The following is a 15,624-nucleotide window of genomic DNA, read 5'->3' as shown; positions in this document are numbered from 1 at the left end:
TGTTCCTGGTGCCCGTTGCAAGTGGTTTTCACTGCTTGTATGGCTAAGATGGCCGAGGATTTGCCTCCCGCCCAGTCGATGGGGGTCAGCCAGTCCAGTCAACTCAAGGTAGTTTTGGTGACAACATTTTCATCTTCCCTTCAGGCGCGTGTTTGCTTTTTATTAGACGCAGCTGGATCTGGGCTACCGTGCCACTGTGGTTCTGCATTCGGTTGGTGGCACCACGCCGTACATGTGTGTGCCTGCACAATCACCGGCTCCCAGGGTTCCCATTGGGACGATGACATATCGTACCGTACCACCTCCTGTCTAGCCATCATTGGCTCCTTGGTCATCGTATCTCTCATCTTACTTGCTCGACCCCAGCGTTTCATCAGCTTGACGCAGCCAACTCCCTTATTGTGCACTTTTTTTCCTTTTTCTTCCTCTTCAGTGGCTGCCACCCCCTTTTCCTCCAGTTCCGTCAGCCCAGCCCATACACCCTTTCTGGCTTATGCCAGCAACCCCTCAAAGAACTTCACCCAAGTCACCTCAGGCTCGGGATAGTACCGCGGTCCAGCGGTCCAAGTGCGCGCAAAGTGAGGCTCAATCTGTGCGCAGCTTGACATCTCAGAAGAAAAAGATGCGCTGAACTGAACTCACAGCCTAGCCATCACTATACACACGCCTTCCTCGCGTCCTCTTTGTTTGCACGCGCACCTTCCTCATGAAGGCTACAGGCCTCATCTGAACCGCCATCTTCGCGACACCACCCCTTTCCAGCATCACACACTCGAAAAGTGCATACCTCAGATCATCCAAATATGTTGTTTCTACCACCAAGGCGGCAGCTCTTCATCCTGCTGTTCGCCTCCCTCACCGTCTTCCTCTGCATCTCCTTCCTCGCCACAGACGTCGGCTCCACCGCCCTGACCACAGTTAAGACCAAGGTCTCCGAGACGGCGTCGCACGTCATCAACAACACCAATCCTCCCAAGGGGACGACAGTCGATGTCAATGCCAAGAAGTACAAGCCGACGCCGACATACACTCCCCCTCCCGTGCAGGACCCCTTCCCCCTGCTCGCGACCTCGACGCCGCCTCCGATACCCAAGTGGAACGCCCCCCGCGAGAACCTACACAAGGACTACGGCCTCGAGTATGCGCCTCCGCTGCTCATCGGCTTCACCCGCACCTACCCGGTCCTCCTCCAGGCCGTCGTCTCGTACATCACCTCGGGCTGGCCCCCCTCGCAGATCTACGTCGTCGAGAACACGGGCGTCCAGCAGGCCAACACGCGCCGCCAGCTCAGCCTGCAGAACCCCTTCTTCCTCGACCACGCCGCCCTCGGCAAGCTCGGCGTCAACATCGTCCAGACGCCGGCGCTGCTCAACTTTGCGCAGCTGCAGAACCTCTACCTCTCCATGTCGTACGCCCGCAACTGGACCTACTACTTCTGGTCGCACATGGACGTGCTGGCCCTGCCCTACGAGGACGGCCTCGAGGGCGTGACCCCGCGCTACGACGAGCCGGGCTACCGGTCGCTCTACGAGGCCGCCTGCCGCGCCGCCAACGAGACGCTGGCGGCGGACCCGCGCTGGGGCATCCGGCTCTTCGCCTACGACCACCTCGCGCTCGTCAACCGCGCCGCGTACGAGGACGTCGGCGGCTGGGACACGCTGATCCCCTACTACATGACCGACTGCGACATGCACTCGCGCCTCGAGATGGCCGGCTGGACGCTGCGCGAGGCCAGGGCCGGCGTCGTGACCGACGTCAACACCGTGCTCAAGGACCTGCGCGCGCTGTACCGCGACCCGGCCGTCGTGCCCGAGTTTCTCGACCCGAACCCCCCGCCGCCGCCTCCTCCGCCGTCGGAGGAGGAAAAGAAGGATGACAAGCCCGACGGAGCAGGAGCAGGAGGAGTCAAGGACAAGCGCGAGGGCGAGGGCGAGGACGCCAACATGGTCTACTACCACAAGCTGCGCGACGTGGCCAACAGCATGTTCCACTACAAGCACGGCGAGCGGGGCCGCAACACGTGGCAGCTCGGCCAGCAGGGCGGCGAGGGCGAGCCCTTCTACTACCCCGCCGCCGGCATCGCGCAGGGCATGGACATGCTGACCGAGACGGGGCGGCAGGTCTTCCGGAAGAAGTGGGGGTGGGCCGGGTGCGACATCCTCGGCGAGCAGGCGCAGAGGAAGCTTGGGGACGAGTGGAGGGTCGAGGAGAAGAGGTGATGAAGGGGGAGGATTCCTGGGGGGCGGACTTTTTTTTCCGGGGGGATTCGGGTGATTCAATGATGTTGATGATGTCCTATGTTCTGGAGAAGAGAAGAGGAGAGCCCCAGGTTGTGTATAATATGAAGGAGGCTGGGGTGTGGGGATTGGAGAAAAGCGTTCTAAAAAAGGGAATTGTCTGTTGACGTCGCGGCGTTTTATATACCAGGAATACGGGCTTTTTTCATTATCTGTCTGTTAGGCATACGTCCTCCGGTTTAATGATAAGATATGACAGGATACGGTCATCGGATCTCCTGTTCAGTCCTCATGCTTGGCCATTAGAGGGCATGTTTAAGTGTTGCTTCGTTCCGATGTACAGAACGGGAGCTCGATCAGGTAAACAATTTTATGTTTCCGTAGGTGCTCCGTCCATGTGGCCGACTTGATCTGATCGGGTTTGCAACAATTTGAGCCAAGGATGATAGAGAGAGTTGCATCCATAGTGCTATCAGAGAGCATTGCAGCTCAAACGCTGAGTAGACCTTTCTCATCGTTGAGGTGAAGATCGGTGTCGGACCAGAGGAATGGAAAGAGTTGTGAGTCCTGACATACGGATCTTTACATCCATACACTGTTAATTTGATTCACGAAGACAGGTGTCATTCCATGAATAGGGGCCAGAATCAGAGCTATTGTCATGTTCAACCTTTTCGACAGACCCCTTGATCCTTCTTTCCGATGTGCCTGACTGGCCTGCTCCCTTGATATCAGAGTTGTCTGTATCACTTGGAGAAGTCACATTCATCGACATTGGCATGGGACCGCCACGAAGGATAGAAATAGAGGCGACGTCGAGCGTTGACAGTGAGTCTCACTGGCCGCGATTATGTTTCGGATCAGGCATGAGCTCAGTTCCAGAAAGAACACAATGAGAAGGAATGCAGGCATTGTATTGCTATTGGGAGACACCGAGCTGCCTGGGTATAGGTCCTGCAGGTAGATAGCAACCTGTCGCTCTGAGGAGGCATTGCTTCTTCTCAACTTGTTAAATACATCCTCGCCTTCTTGAACACCTACCGCGAACCTATCGGCCCCCTGCACTGTCGAACATGGTCGGTCCGGTCTTGAACCGGTGGGAAGAGAACCTCTTGTAGCCTGGGCGAAGCGGCATTGTTGTCCCAATATGCATACAAGTACCTTACTTCTCTTTTTCAAGCCTCCCACGGCTCTATCCTGCTGCGTGAATCGCTCTCGCCATGTGGTCCCAACTACGAGTCACGTTCAAGAGATGACAAGAACCACTCCTTGAGGGTTGATGTAGAACATACAAGCAGCGGCCAGCCTAGTGTATGGCCTCAAAGCAGTTGCATTTGACTAGTCGATGGTCTAGCGTGTTGAACGTTGACGACGATAACTCGAGTTGCTTCAGCAGCAAGTTAGCAAAGATAATAAACTCTGTGACCAACGTGAGGTCAAACTCCGAAATCCTATCAAGGCGGGAGAGCTACTTGGGTGTTAAGGGCTGAGAAGCTTCGTCTATCCTGTAAAAGGCCCGTGGACTGCTACCGTTCATCTCACCGCATTATTGATACCTGTTTTCAGTAAGAATAATGTATCTCTTGCGAGAAGATGCTATGATACATCGATGTCCTGGTCTCCTCCAGAGAGCCAGTCGGCCGATTTCAATGACGAAGAACACTGTATTCAAGTCTAATACAGCTACTACACATCCTTCAAGAAACACCATTATGGATTGAAAACCCCGGAAGTTGCGTTTCTAATCGTGCTGCAAATTAAATAAAGCTGATCTTATTTCTTGTGAACAAGTCGTCAACTATCTGTTCTCCTGCGTACTTGATATCCTCTATTCTTCGAAGCGGCCCTTCTCGCATGGAAGGAGAAAGGATACTGGAGGATATGGGAACTGGCTCACGAACAAATGTGTTCTCGTATCCAGAGGGCTCTTGGAGCTATGGCCGGGCACTAACTCGACCATCCCCATCCGTAGGGCTTATCGGACGCTAAAACACAGCGCGCCCACCCACCCCGGACGCCTGCAAGGATGCCTTGCCAGCTAGCCATCCATGCCAGCTCATCCTTCACAGCCCCAGCAAGACTCGTCATCAAAGCCAGCAAAACGGCAACACATACTTGCATTCACGAGAATGGACAACCTGCGGAAGAAGCTTTACGAGTTTTTACTAATTTGCCTCAATACAGTATGCGGTATGGCCCAGTGCTCAACCTGAGAGGATGGCCGACTGGCGGGCCTGTTAAATGGGCCCCTCAAGCTTCTCACCTCCGGCTTGTATCCGGACAGGACAGCGGAATGGCGCCCGAAAACGGCTGGTACGCTAGCGTCACACTCGGTTTTGGTCATTCCTTTGAGTGCCGAAGGAAGGGAGGGAGAAGCCGGTGCGGTTGGGGTACCCGCAGACTCTTTCTGCAGCGCGTTCGTAGTTGGCGCGATAAGGGTGATGTTGCAGCGGAGGGGGTTGGATGACCCTTTCTCGGAGTTTGCTCATGACACTGCCACGAGCTGTCGTCATGGAACGAAAGGGGTCGCCTGTTGGGGGACACCAGAGAGTTGCACATCTCGGGGCTGACTGACTGACAAGTCATGCACCCGTGCGGCGTCGTCGACGAACATGGAAGCCATACGGAAGCCGTGGCGATGAGCAGGCAAATGACAGGAGGAACGGTCTAACTATCAAATCCTTCATTCTGAGAGATGTGCACAGGGGCCAAGAACCCAAGAACAAGGCGCATTGGTAGCGGGGCCAGTGGTAGGACGTGGAATGAGGACTCTCGGTCTGTGAAGCGTAGCTGGGGGATCCGATCCTTGGCCCTGACCTTGGCAGGGTTGGCACATACGCCAGCCCAGACATCACGCAGGGATGGGATGAGATGAGATCATTTGCAGGCTACCATACTCTGTCCCGACCAGCCGGCGAGCAGTTTCGATCGATGACGGACGGGATGTTTCGTTTGAAAACCGGATATTTTTAAAGTAGAGTTTGGCATCGATCTGGTCGTGATCCGCCTGCTGCCCGTCCCACGAGATGAGTAAGGTCTAGAGTGCTCGACTCTCTACGCCTACACACCGTCTCTCTTATCGCATCTACATTAAGACCCATCACTAGCGGAAGGGACTTTTTTTTCCTCGTCTGGTGGGGGATAACGCGGGAACATGCCGCGAAGTTGAGGATCCCCGCCTGTCCGGCACTTGAACGAACGCAACGCCGGGGATCCATGTATGCTAGTTCCTCGGTTCCAGAGCGCGCCCTCAATTGAGATCGAGATATTGTCCCAAAGAGGAAGCGCGCATCGCTTGAGGGAGGAAGCCTAGAGGCACAGGCACCGTTATCGGCGTTCTGGTCTGGGAATGGTCGCTCATGATACATCAACTGATCGACATGACATGCTTTCAAGGTCCGGCCTGCACCTCGCAAGACCAGCACTACCTAGGTAACTAGAGCATTAATGCGAAGACCTAATTGCTGCGACGCGCTTGTGATGAGAAAAAACGACTGTGCGTGCAGGCAGAGAACCCGCACACGCCCGGCGCACCCTGGCGGTCAATGGGGGGGAGATGGCACGATTTTTGTTTCCTACTTGGAAAACATGCTATTTCTCAGGTTATCCTGGGCTGATGGCGGTCATGTTCATGATCCCGAGGGGGTGTAGGTAGCAGAAAGGGCACGTCGAAAAGATCACGAGCATCACTGTTAGTTGAGTGTATGTATGTGTGTGTGGGTGTTGGCCATAGAAGCCAGCCGCTGTAGAAGAACTCTTTTCTCTTCGCCACTGTCTGGTTCCTGACGACCTAGTTTCAGACAGATATGAACGGCGTCATTGACCGAGTGAGTACTAATCTTTGCACATTAGCCAACACACCAAAAAAGGAGAGATATTTCAGACCTGTCACAGGCACAAAGGTTCTGTGCCTGTATCCACCTCGCTGCGACCCTGCCGTCGATCATTTACCCCCCGTCCGTCGTCCGGCTTTCACCACGCCGCGAACCGGGGCACGGTAGCGTGGATGAGATCATACCCACTCCTCCCCAAAGGAAAAAAAAGGCAGTGCTGCGCTGGCAAGGAGAACGAGACCAGAAGGCCCAGGTTTGACTTGGGCAGCAGGAAGGATTTGCTGCTGGCCGCCCAGCCCTGGCGACATGTCAACATTACGTGTGGAGAGGCGCACGCAGAGGGGCCAGAAGAGGAGGGGAGATGATCGTCTTCTTCCTGTCATCCCACCTCCCTCCATACCAATTGATATCGTAGGTGCAACACTTGCGACGACGCCATGATCCTGGGCTCGCATCATCCTTGTCACCTGGACACTTGGGACACTTGCGCCCTGCTCTTGGCTGGCCTGCCCAGACGTGCCAGGCCCCGAGGGAAACTTTCCGATGGCTGGGGCTGGGCCGGGCTGGGCGGGGTGTGGCTTCTTGGCAACATGTTGTCCGTCGATTAACCTTTGTTCGATTGTCTTTAAGGATTTGAAGAACGAAGAAGAAGGGGGTGCAAAGCCCGATCGATGTGAAGCCTATTTGGGGCCCCTAAGTGCCAGCTCTGTCTAAGGTAGGTAGCCCTCGTCTTACCGCCTCGCGCCGCCGTTGGCGTAACTCTCCGGATGCCGGAGCTTAGTGCGGGAGGGTCTGATCAATGTCTTGTGTTGGATTGCAGGTTGGTGTGAGTGGGTGGGTGGGATCTTGGGAATTGGCATCAATTTCCCAACCTGGGATGCGTGACTTGAGTCATCGATCCCCCCTCCCCTCCCAAGCTGCTTTGACCTCTCTCTGCTTTGCTTTGCTTGGCTTGGCTTGCTGTTCGAACCATGCATGTATGCAGGGAGGAGGAGGGTGGATGCGTTTTGCATATAACATCACCGTCCGTCCCCCTGCTCACCTTGGGAGGAGAGGGTCTGGACTCTTCTCTAGACAATTCAATTATTACAACGCCAAGAGATTTGTTTAATACATCTTGAGTCTGCTCTCACATGCTCGAAGGCCCCAAGTCATATATCAAGTCAAGATCTCTTGTTCGTCTCGGGAACACAACGACATCTGTACACTCAGTGTGACAACACCAAACATCTTCGGAACCTCGAAACAAACAAGACACAAACCACCCAGAGACATGTCACCAGACTACCGAACCCATCGCCTCCATCCCTCCACACCCTCACCCGCATCCTCACGCACGTCAACGCCACCGCTCCACGACGACGACAACATCATCACGCCGTCCCACCAGCGAGCACCACCCATCACTACTACTGCCACGGCTGCGGCCACCGAGATGCACGCCCCGCTGCTGCCGAGCCAGGCCGAGGAGGAGCTGTCCCGCTCCCGGCGGAGGCGGCGCTCCTCGGGCCAGTCGTACGGGTCCAGCGGCTCGGCGGTGCCGGTGCCGGGCTCCGACGTCGACACGGCGGAGCTGTGGCAGCGCATGCTGGCCGCGCAGCAGGAGTTCCACTGCTACAACTCGGCGCGGGTCAGCGCCGCCCTCGAGGACGACTCTGTCGGGGCTGTCGTCCGTGAGTTTTTCTTCTTCCCTCCCATACTCCTTGTCCCCAGTGGTGTGGTGAATAGGATATACTGACGAACAAAAACAAAAAAGCATCAAGACTGTGTCTCGACCTGCTGAACGAGCACATCGCGCTGCTGCCGGACGAGGAGAGGAGGCGCGTCGAGTACTTCATCGAGCACGGCGACCTCAAGCCCGGCCGGAGGCGGAGCCACTGGCGCAGGTAGAGCGTGTGTAGCTCGACCGGAATGATGAGAAGTCGGGCGTTCGAGAAAGGGGGGGTAAACTAAAATGGGGGGGTTGAACGGTGCTAGGTTGTTGCTCGACTTCGACTTTGGAATTCGGGGAAAGGTTTAGAGAACGACGAGGGTGGGCGCCGGGGGTTGATTTTCCACGACTTTTTTGACGTTTTTCCCCACGAGAGATATCACGCCTTTGGCTCACCATGTTTCGTACAACGAATGTGTGTTTCCGGGTACAGTGGCGTTTAACCAAAGGATTGATTCCCCCAGATTGCTTCAAAGTATTCTTCTTCTTTATTATTTTGCTTCTTAATCATCTTACACGGACGGCGGGGGTGCTTCAGTTGCCCAACCGTCTATCATTGAGTTTTAAGATTCCCCATGAATTTGCAATTGACAAAACCATCCCAGCTCATCATGAACTCACTCGTGAACCAATGCAATGCCCAATCAAATGTACCCCGCGAAAGCACAAAAGTGAACCTAGAAGCCTCACGTCACAACATCAAGCCTGACGCCCGGATCCAGGGCCCCGATCGCCGCCCGCAGCACCCGGTCGCACTGCCCGCGATACTGCAGCGCCAGCCGCTGGTTCGCCGTCACCCCCCGCGGCTGCTGCTCCCCGACCTCCCGCCTCCAGTCGTCGTCGTCCGGGTCCCCGTCGCGCAGCGCCTCGTAGTCGGCCAGCAGCTTGTCCAGCAGCGTGTGCCGGATGGCCTCGCGCATCGGCGCCAGCGCCTCGGCCTCGGGCCGCGCGAACGCCCGCGTCAGCACGAGCGCCCTGTTGGCCTCCAGCTGGTGGTGCGTCAACACAGGCGGCGCCTCGCCGTCGCTGTGGTCTCGGGCGACGACGCCCTCGGCCGCCGAGTCCTGGCGGATCAGGCCCGCCAGCGCCGAGAGGTGCTCCGCGCCGCCGCTGCCGCCGGTCGCAAAGTCCTGCAGCATGTCCCAGAGGAGCGAGTCCTCGAGGCGCGAAAACTGCGGCAGCAGGGCCAGCCCGGGGTCGGAGAGCACCGTCTGCCGCGCCCGGCCGGCGCGCGAGGACGGGTCGTTCATGGGCCGCAGCGAGATGAGAAAGTCCCTGGGCTTGTTGTTGTTGGCCCCCGCGGCGCGCGGGATCCCCTCGGCGTCCGCTGCGGCGTCGGCGCCGCAGGGGACGCTGGGCCGCCGGCCTTGCCTCTTGCGCAGGTGGACGTAGTCGTTGTGGAAGTCGCGCGCCTCGGGCAGCACGAAGCCGTAGGCCAGCAGCAGCTCGCTGTTGGTCTTTTGCCCGTAGTTGTTGAAGATCTGCTGCCCCGGCGGCCAGGCCTGCCGCGAGCGGAACTGGCACCGGTGGTCGTGGACGGCGTCGCCGCTGCTGCTTCCTCCCGTCTCTGCGCAGTCCCAGTCTATGCCGACGAGGGGCGAGTGGTTCGCGATGTCGAACAGCGGCTGCAGGAGGGAGAAGTCGTCCCAGGCGCAGCCCACCGGCAGGATACTCGCCTCCTCCTCGAGCTGCCGCCTCGCGCGGTCCGAGACGACGAGCGAAGGGCGGAAGCTGCGGCTGGTGAAGATGCAAAAGGCCCAGTTGTACAGCAGGCGCGAGTAGTCCCTGTAGCGGTCGAAGGCGAGCTCCTTGAGCAGCCTGCGCGCGGCCTTGAACTCGCGCGCGACGTGGCCCCGGATCTCCTCGGCCGCGACGGCGGCGTTGGTGCCCTCGAGCAGGTCGGCGTCGTCCTCGGGCCAGAAGGCCGGCAGCACCCAGCCGGCCATGTGCTCCGGCGGCGGCAGGGTGGCGATGTACGGATGCCAGAAGGAGCTGGGCCCGGCGAGGTACTGCTGCACGAGGAAGAAGCGCCCCACGACGTGCGGCGGGGTCTCGTCGAGGAAGCGCTGCGGGAAGGCGGCGTCGCGTCCTGCTGGTTGCTGCGCCTGGCCTAGCGGTCCGCCGACGAGGGCGTTGAGGTACGACAGCGTCGTGGGCAGCGCGCATGAGACGACGACGTCGCCGGCGGGGAGGGAGCCGCCGGCGTCTGGCTTCACGCGCAGGGAGAACTTTGTGAGGTCATCGCTGTAGACCTCCGCCTGCGGGTGGAGGGTCGAGCCGTTGTCTGTTGCCCAGACGAAGAGCCGCTGGAAGCGCTCTGCCTCGGCGGGCTTCATCGTCGACAGTCCCGCGAGCGAGAGTTGAATGAGGGGTCAGCCAGATGGAGCGGCAGATACGCGGTTCTCGTTCCGGGCTTCTCGGGGATTCTCAGGCTTGGTCACGCCAATGAGTAGTGCAGTGGCCCCAGGTAGAGGATTGTTGTGTCAATTGCATAACCAGCCGACAGGTGCATGACTCCGGCTTGTTGCAGGCGTCTTGAAGGAGTCAATGAAGCTTAGTCTGGCAGGTAGAGCAGCTTGTCTCGGTCAAGGTAAATCGCAATCCTCGCTGCGGGCGAAGCTAAAATCTGGGTGATGGCATGATTAGTCAAAGTTCCACCCCGCCAATTGTTAGGGGCATGAATGAGCTACTACCAAGTACTGCGTTTCGACACTGGAGAATCAATCAGTCTCGCACAACAACACCCAAGTCATCCGTTGCTCACACAAATTAGAGTTCAGCCACGTCCCAGAAATCGCATGTCTCGTTGAGAGCGTTCCCGCAAGATAAAACCAAATTGATATATGATCGTAAATCGTCACTGCTTCCACAGCCGCGGGAGACCAGTCCTCTTATATACATTAGGGTATCTCTGGACCTCTTTTCCCTCCCTGACCAGTATTGAAGCAGGAATTATCCGGTCCTTTGTCTGAAAGGCACACAACACCATTGGATGTGATGAACCCTGTCTCAAAGGACATAAAGAAGCGAATATGCCACCACAGCTGCAGACAGCCCCAGGGCCTCTGCGGATAACCTCCTCGCGCGTCCCGCCGCATTCTTGCTCGCGCCAGCTGTCCCCGGTGTGCCGGCGGCAGGGGCCTCGGGCGGCGCGCCGGCGAGGACGTGCTTCCCCGTGGGGTACTGCACGTTCCACACGGGGGCGTCGGTGAGGGCGGACGGCGTCCCGAGGCCCTTGGGGCAGGTCGCCTGGTTGCGCTCGGGCCAGTCGAGGGTGCACTTCTCGTCGATCCCCCACGTGCAGATCGGGTCCTGGATGTTGTACAGCTGGTAGTTCTTGGCGACGAAGCTGTCGGGCTTGTCCGTCAGGCAGCTGGCCAGGAAGTTCATGCTGTTGGACGCGCTGAGCGGGAACTTGCCGCCGGCCTTGTTGAGCAGGGGCTTGCACTTGTCGACCGGCACGTTCTCCGTCTCCATGGCGATGGCGCCGCCGGCCGTCGGGTCTTTGGTGGCCGAGGCGCCCGTCACGAGCGTGTTCCAGGCGTCGTAGCTGACGTCGTGGGCGCCGCCGGACTGGTCGATGCGCAGCAGGTAGAGGGTGCGCCCCTCGTAGGAGAGGGAGACGCAGATGTTGTCGCAGTCGACCGAGGCGGGCCAGTAGGCGACGCGGTCCGTGTCGATCTTGCAGCCGAGCACGCCGACGGACGACGAGTAGCTCTCGTGTGGCGTCGCCCAGACGGTCTCGGCCGAGGCGAGGGTCGGGAAGAGGAGGAGGAGGGAAGGAAGCGAAAGCGAGAGGGCCGTCGCGATGACGGAGGACGTCGAGATGGGGCGCATTGTTGTGTTGGGCGCGCAAAAAAAGGAGCGGACGGGGCGGGTCGCCGATGGAGCGATCACCCCGGAAGGTATTCGAAGGAGTGAATGGACGAGCGACTCCTGCTGGGAGGATCGCTATAGGATGAGGGAGCGTGGTTCGGTCACGGTGTAGCCGCCGTCGCGGCGGACTGTGTCGGTTGCGACTCGATCGACCGAGAGAGCATTGGGTGCTGGTCTGGTGGGGAGAGCAAAGAGGAGGAGGAGAAAAGGGAAAAAGAGAGGCACGCAAGACTGTTGGGCGGGTTTCTCTGGGGGAATGGGTGGCTGCTGGGGCTGCTGACGGTGCCTGGCGTTACCTGTCAGGGCCCTGAAGGAAGTGGAAATTGCCCCTGCATAGGGTTTAGTGTGCCGCCCGAAAAAAAGGGGTCCAGGCAGTCCGGTTGGCCAGACCTGCCCGCCAAGCTTTTCCTTCCCTTCCACTTTTAGGACAAGGTCCGTGTGCTGTCGTGGCAGGCGTGGGTCTGGTCTGTCTGGGGAAAGTGCAAGTCAGTGCAGGTGCGCGTGCGGGTCAGTCAAGGTAAGGTTGGGCGATGAATGGCGATCAGCTTCATTTCCTCAATTTTTCTCAACTACAAGTACTCAAAGCATGTCAAGGCAAGGCAGGCAGGCAAGCAGGCAGGTGAGGCGAGAGAACTCTCTCTTCTATCACAACCAGCGCCTCAACTACCCTCCGCTTTCTCGAACGAGGACACCAAATCCCTCAGCAAAACCAGCCGTCACACAAATCGAGATGCACTGTCGTCCATCACTGAGATGGATGGTGCATTTCGCGCAAGCAACCAGCGACCACCGAAAACATGTGCTGTGTCTGCTCTGCATCCTCCGCAGACATCTTGACCAAAAGCTCGCCTAGGCATACAGGCACTCTTGCCAACATGTCCGGCAGACAGTCGTCTTTCCTGGCTACATAGCCAACCCGAGCCTGGAACTCGGAACCCAACGCTTGGCTCAGCTTCTTCAGGAATGCCACGCTCTGGTCATGCAGCTGGAAGTAGTCGAGGTCGAGCAGCTCGTCCAGCTCGGCCAAAACGCTCTCCAGAATGCCGAGAATCTCCACGGGATCCATCTGTGCATACCTTGCCTCCAGCTTCTCCGCCTTGCGCTTGCACCACTCGCGGTCATTCATCAGGGTCATATCCGGAACGACCTCCGCAACCTCTCCGGACCCGTTCGCTCGCTTCCGCGCCTCTTCGCGCGCGTCCCACTTGACTTCCTCGACGTGCAGGTGGAGCAAAAGGATCTTGACCAGGTACAGATTGTCCTGCTTGATAGAGCCAAATCCGTCGAGGTGCTGGAACAATGCATTCCTGTACCCGAATGTGGGAACATACGTCTCACCGCCTACCCCGGGCAGCATCGGCGACTTGGGTTCCCCAAAGGGCTGGAACTTTCGGGATATCCTGTCAAATGACAGAAGCAATCGCACCGGATCATCCTTGCCCGCCGCAATAGTCCTCGCAAACTCGCTCTCCGGGAGAAAGGTTGCCAAATACTTGTCCATGACCGGCCACGCAGGCAGGAGGCCCTTGCCCTCGTTTCCCTCGAAACATGCTCTCGCCGCGCTGTAGATGAACGCAGCCGCTTCAACCACGGGCGAGTACCGCACGAATTCGTGCCCAAGGTCGCTCATGGTCACCTTGGTCCGCATGTCGAGCAGCCCGGCCCAGATCGGGTCATACTTGTACAGTGTAAAAGGCTCTATCTCTGGGTCCTCGCCCTGCTTCAGGAAGCGCAACCTCCTGTCCTCCAGCGTGAAGTCCTCTAGCGCATAGTGCTCGAGGATCTTGAGGGTCTGCCGCATCTCGCCCTTCAGGTGGTACCGCGGGCCGGTGGCCTTGTCCAAGTGCGCTTTGAGCACCTGCTGCGCTTTCTTCGCCGTCACTTGCATCTCCCCGAACGCCTCCACCACGCGCTCTTCCATAATGTACCGAATGTCCACGTACAGCTGCAGGCTCAGGACGAAGGCCGGGGTGTATTGCTTCTCACGCAGCGCCGCCTGGAAGGCCATCTGCAGGCACGTCTCTGCCGGCAGCGACGGCGGTTCCTGGTTGTTGTGCTTGAGCGCCTTGACAATCACCGTGTCGAACAGCATCTGGTTCACGGCCCTGTCCGTGAAGATCGAAAGCCCCTCTGGCGTCGTGGCACCGTATACCGGCTGGCGGATCTCACCGGGGCGCATCATGGGGACCTTGCCCGGCGGGATATGTCTGAGGGTTTTCTCGATGGAGAAATAGGCCGGCATGCCGAGCCAGTCCGCCTCCTGCTTCCAGATCTTCTCGTCCCGCTCTTCTGCCGTCAGAAGGCTCTCCTCGTCCTCTCCGTACTCCACGTGCTCCAGGCCGTACGTGACGAAGAGCATGCCCCACATGGCCCCGTAGTCGGCCAGCTCGGACGCACCGGCCTTCTTAAGGGTGCGCACGAGATCGCTCTGCAGGTCGTAAAAAAGCTGACAGGCGGCATTGGTGACGACGGCCAGCTTGTCCAGCGACACGGAGCTGTCGAAGAAGTAGTCGCACCACCTCTCGCGGACGTAGTCCCGGATCTTGTTAAAATCGACAAAGAAGCAGTAGAGAAGGGTGTAGACGTCGAGCTCCTCGTCGTCTTCGCCGTCGGGCTCGGCCGTCCCAATGCTGTACGAATCGACCCAGTTACTGGACGAGGTTTGCGTTTCCGTGCTCCCCTGTCTCTCCTTCTTGGAGGCCTTGGTTTTGCCGCCCCTCTTGCCAGGCTTCTTCTTTTTGCCGCTCCGCTTCGACCCGCGGGTCGACTTGCTCATGATGCTTTCAGTCTCCGACTCGTCATCTTCGTCTGCATCCTCGTCCTCCGCAGGCGCCTCCACCTTGAGATACTCAAACATGTTGGCCAGGTCGGCCGTGCTCACGCCGGTAGCGTGCTTGGCCTGGTCCTTAGCCTGCGCTCCTTTCACCCCCCCAGCGACACCGTTCCGCACTGACTTGACCGCTCCCTCGAGCAGACCCAGCACGCGCTCCAGCACCTTGATGATGTGCTCGTGGCCTGCGTTCCTGGTCCGCGTTTCCTCGTCCTGGGCGTCGCTGCTGTTGAAGAAGCGCGCGCTCTTCTTGCGGAGGGTCACCACGTCGCGCAGAATATTAATCGGCGCGGCGGGGATCTCCTCGGGCGACGCCTGGCTAGCCACTACCTGCGCCATGCGCTCCAGCTCCGTCCAGTGCACGAATCGCGCGTCATCCTCTAGGGGAACCTTGGTGGTCTTCTTCTTGCGCGTCTTGGACTTGACTGACGCGCTGTCCCCATCACCGTTGGCCTGTTCTGCCGCGGGCTCCTCGGCCTGACGCGACGCGGTGAGCTTGGTTGATGTCTGGCGCAGCCATTTTGTGAACTGCTGCTGGCCGAGCTTGTACCGCTGCCAGGTGCCCAGGCCTTTGAGGCTTGTCATGGAGGCATCCATGCTGTGTGGCATCGTTCTGGACACAATTCTATCGTGGCAATCGCAGACACCAGTCGAGATTCACTCTTTAAGGCGTGTCTTGGAAATTCGCGATTTTCAGCTACAGTGGATTCGGCGGGGTTGCCGGCCGCTAGAACGCGCTAGGCTCATGTGTTTCAGGGCCCGCTTCCGCTCCCCACCAGCGGCTTGACCCTGGCTGCGGGGAAGTCCGCTCCAAGCTCGCCCGGAGCTCGTCGGCGGCGCGCGTGGATCGCGGTCCGCAATGATTCATCCTCTTTACCAACGCCTTCCATGGGGAGATGTTCCAATACAACACATACTGCATGCTCGGGCATCATTACACCTCTAAGCCTCCACGTCTTTTGTCTGGTCTGCTCACCGATGCCTTGAGTTCCAAGCCGAGCCAAGCATGCCAGGGCCAGTAATCATCACGGCCGACCCATCATCACGGCATCTTGGGCTTCAAGACCGCAACTGCAACGACAATCGAGTGCGAGCACTGCCCTAGCCTTGTCGTTCCGTCTCTTCACCGCTCCCGAC

General features: G+C 58.5%; 5 protein-coding genes across 5 annotated transcripts; 2 read left to right on the top strand and 3 right to left on the bottom strand.

Moving 5' to 3' along the window:
• Positions 1-803: 803 nt before the first annotated feature.
• On the top strand, positions 804-2,219 carry E0L32_006598 (uncharacterized protein; the record flags this gene model as incomplete). Its single annotated transcript, XM_031141249.1, has 1 exon — positions 804-2,219. The coding sequence occupies one exon, from the start codon at positions 804-806 to the stop codon at positions 2,217-2,219; it is 1,416 nt and encodes a 471-aa protein (XP_030994664.1).
• Positions 2,220-7,343: 5,124 nt separating this feature from the next.
• E0L32_006597 (uncharacterized protein) lies at positions 7,344-7,971 on the top strand (the record flags this gene model as incomplete). The annotated part of the gene is made up of 2 exons (XM_031141248.1): positions 7,344-7,743; positions 7,799-7,971. 2 exons carry the CDS (start codon positions 7,344-7,346, stop codon positions 7,969-7,971), a joined length of 573 nt encoding a protein of 190 aa, XP_030994663.1.
• A 496-nt stretch (positions 7,972-8,467) lies between these two features.
• On the bottom strand, positions 8,468-10,117 carry E0L32_006596 (uncharacterized protein; the record flags this gene model as incomplete). Its single annotated transcript, XM_031141247.1, has 1 exon — positions 8,468-10,117. The coding sequence occupies one exon, from the start codon at positions 10,115-10,117 to the stop codon at positions 8,468-8,470; it is 1,650 nt and encodes a 549-aa protein (XP_030994662.1).
• A 673-nt stretch (positions 10,118-10,790) lies between these two features.
• On the bottom strand, positions 10,791-11,618 carry E0L32_006595 (uncharacterized protein; the record flags this gene model as incomplete). The annotated part of the gene is made up of 1 exon (XM_031141245.1): positions 10,791-11,618. The coding sequence occupies one exon, from the start codon at positions 11,616-11,618 to the stop codon at positions 10,791-10,793; it is 828 nt and encodes a 275-aa protein (XP_030994661.1).
• Positions 11,619-12,402: 784 nt separating this feature from the next.
• On the bottom strand, positions 12,403-15,084 carry E0L32_006594 (uncharacterized protein; the record flags this gene model as incomplete). The annotated part of the gene is made up of 1 exon (XM_031141244.1): positions 12,403-15,084. The coding sequence occupies one exon, from the start codon at positions 15,082-15,084 to the stop codon at positions 12,403-12,405; it is 2,682 nt and encodes an 893-aa protein (XP_030994660.1).
• Between the last annotated feature and the right edge of the window lie 540 nt (positions 15,085-15,624).

This window comes from Thyridium curvatum, assembly GCF_004353045.1.
Source record: "Thyridium curvatum strain D216 chromosome Unknown NODE_38_length_371496_cov_78.080427, whole genome shotgun sequence".
NCBI classification, from domain to species: Eukaryota; Fungi; Ascomycota; class Sordariomycetes; order Thyridiales; family Thyridiaceae; genus Thyridium; species Thyridium curvatum.
The sequence above is the reverse complement of the archived record's forward strand: the minus strand, read 5'-3'. Positions and strand labels throughout refer to the sequence as shown.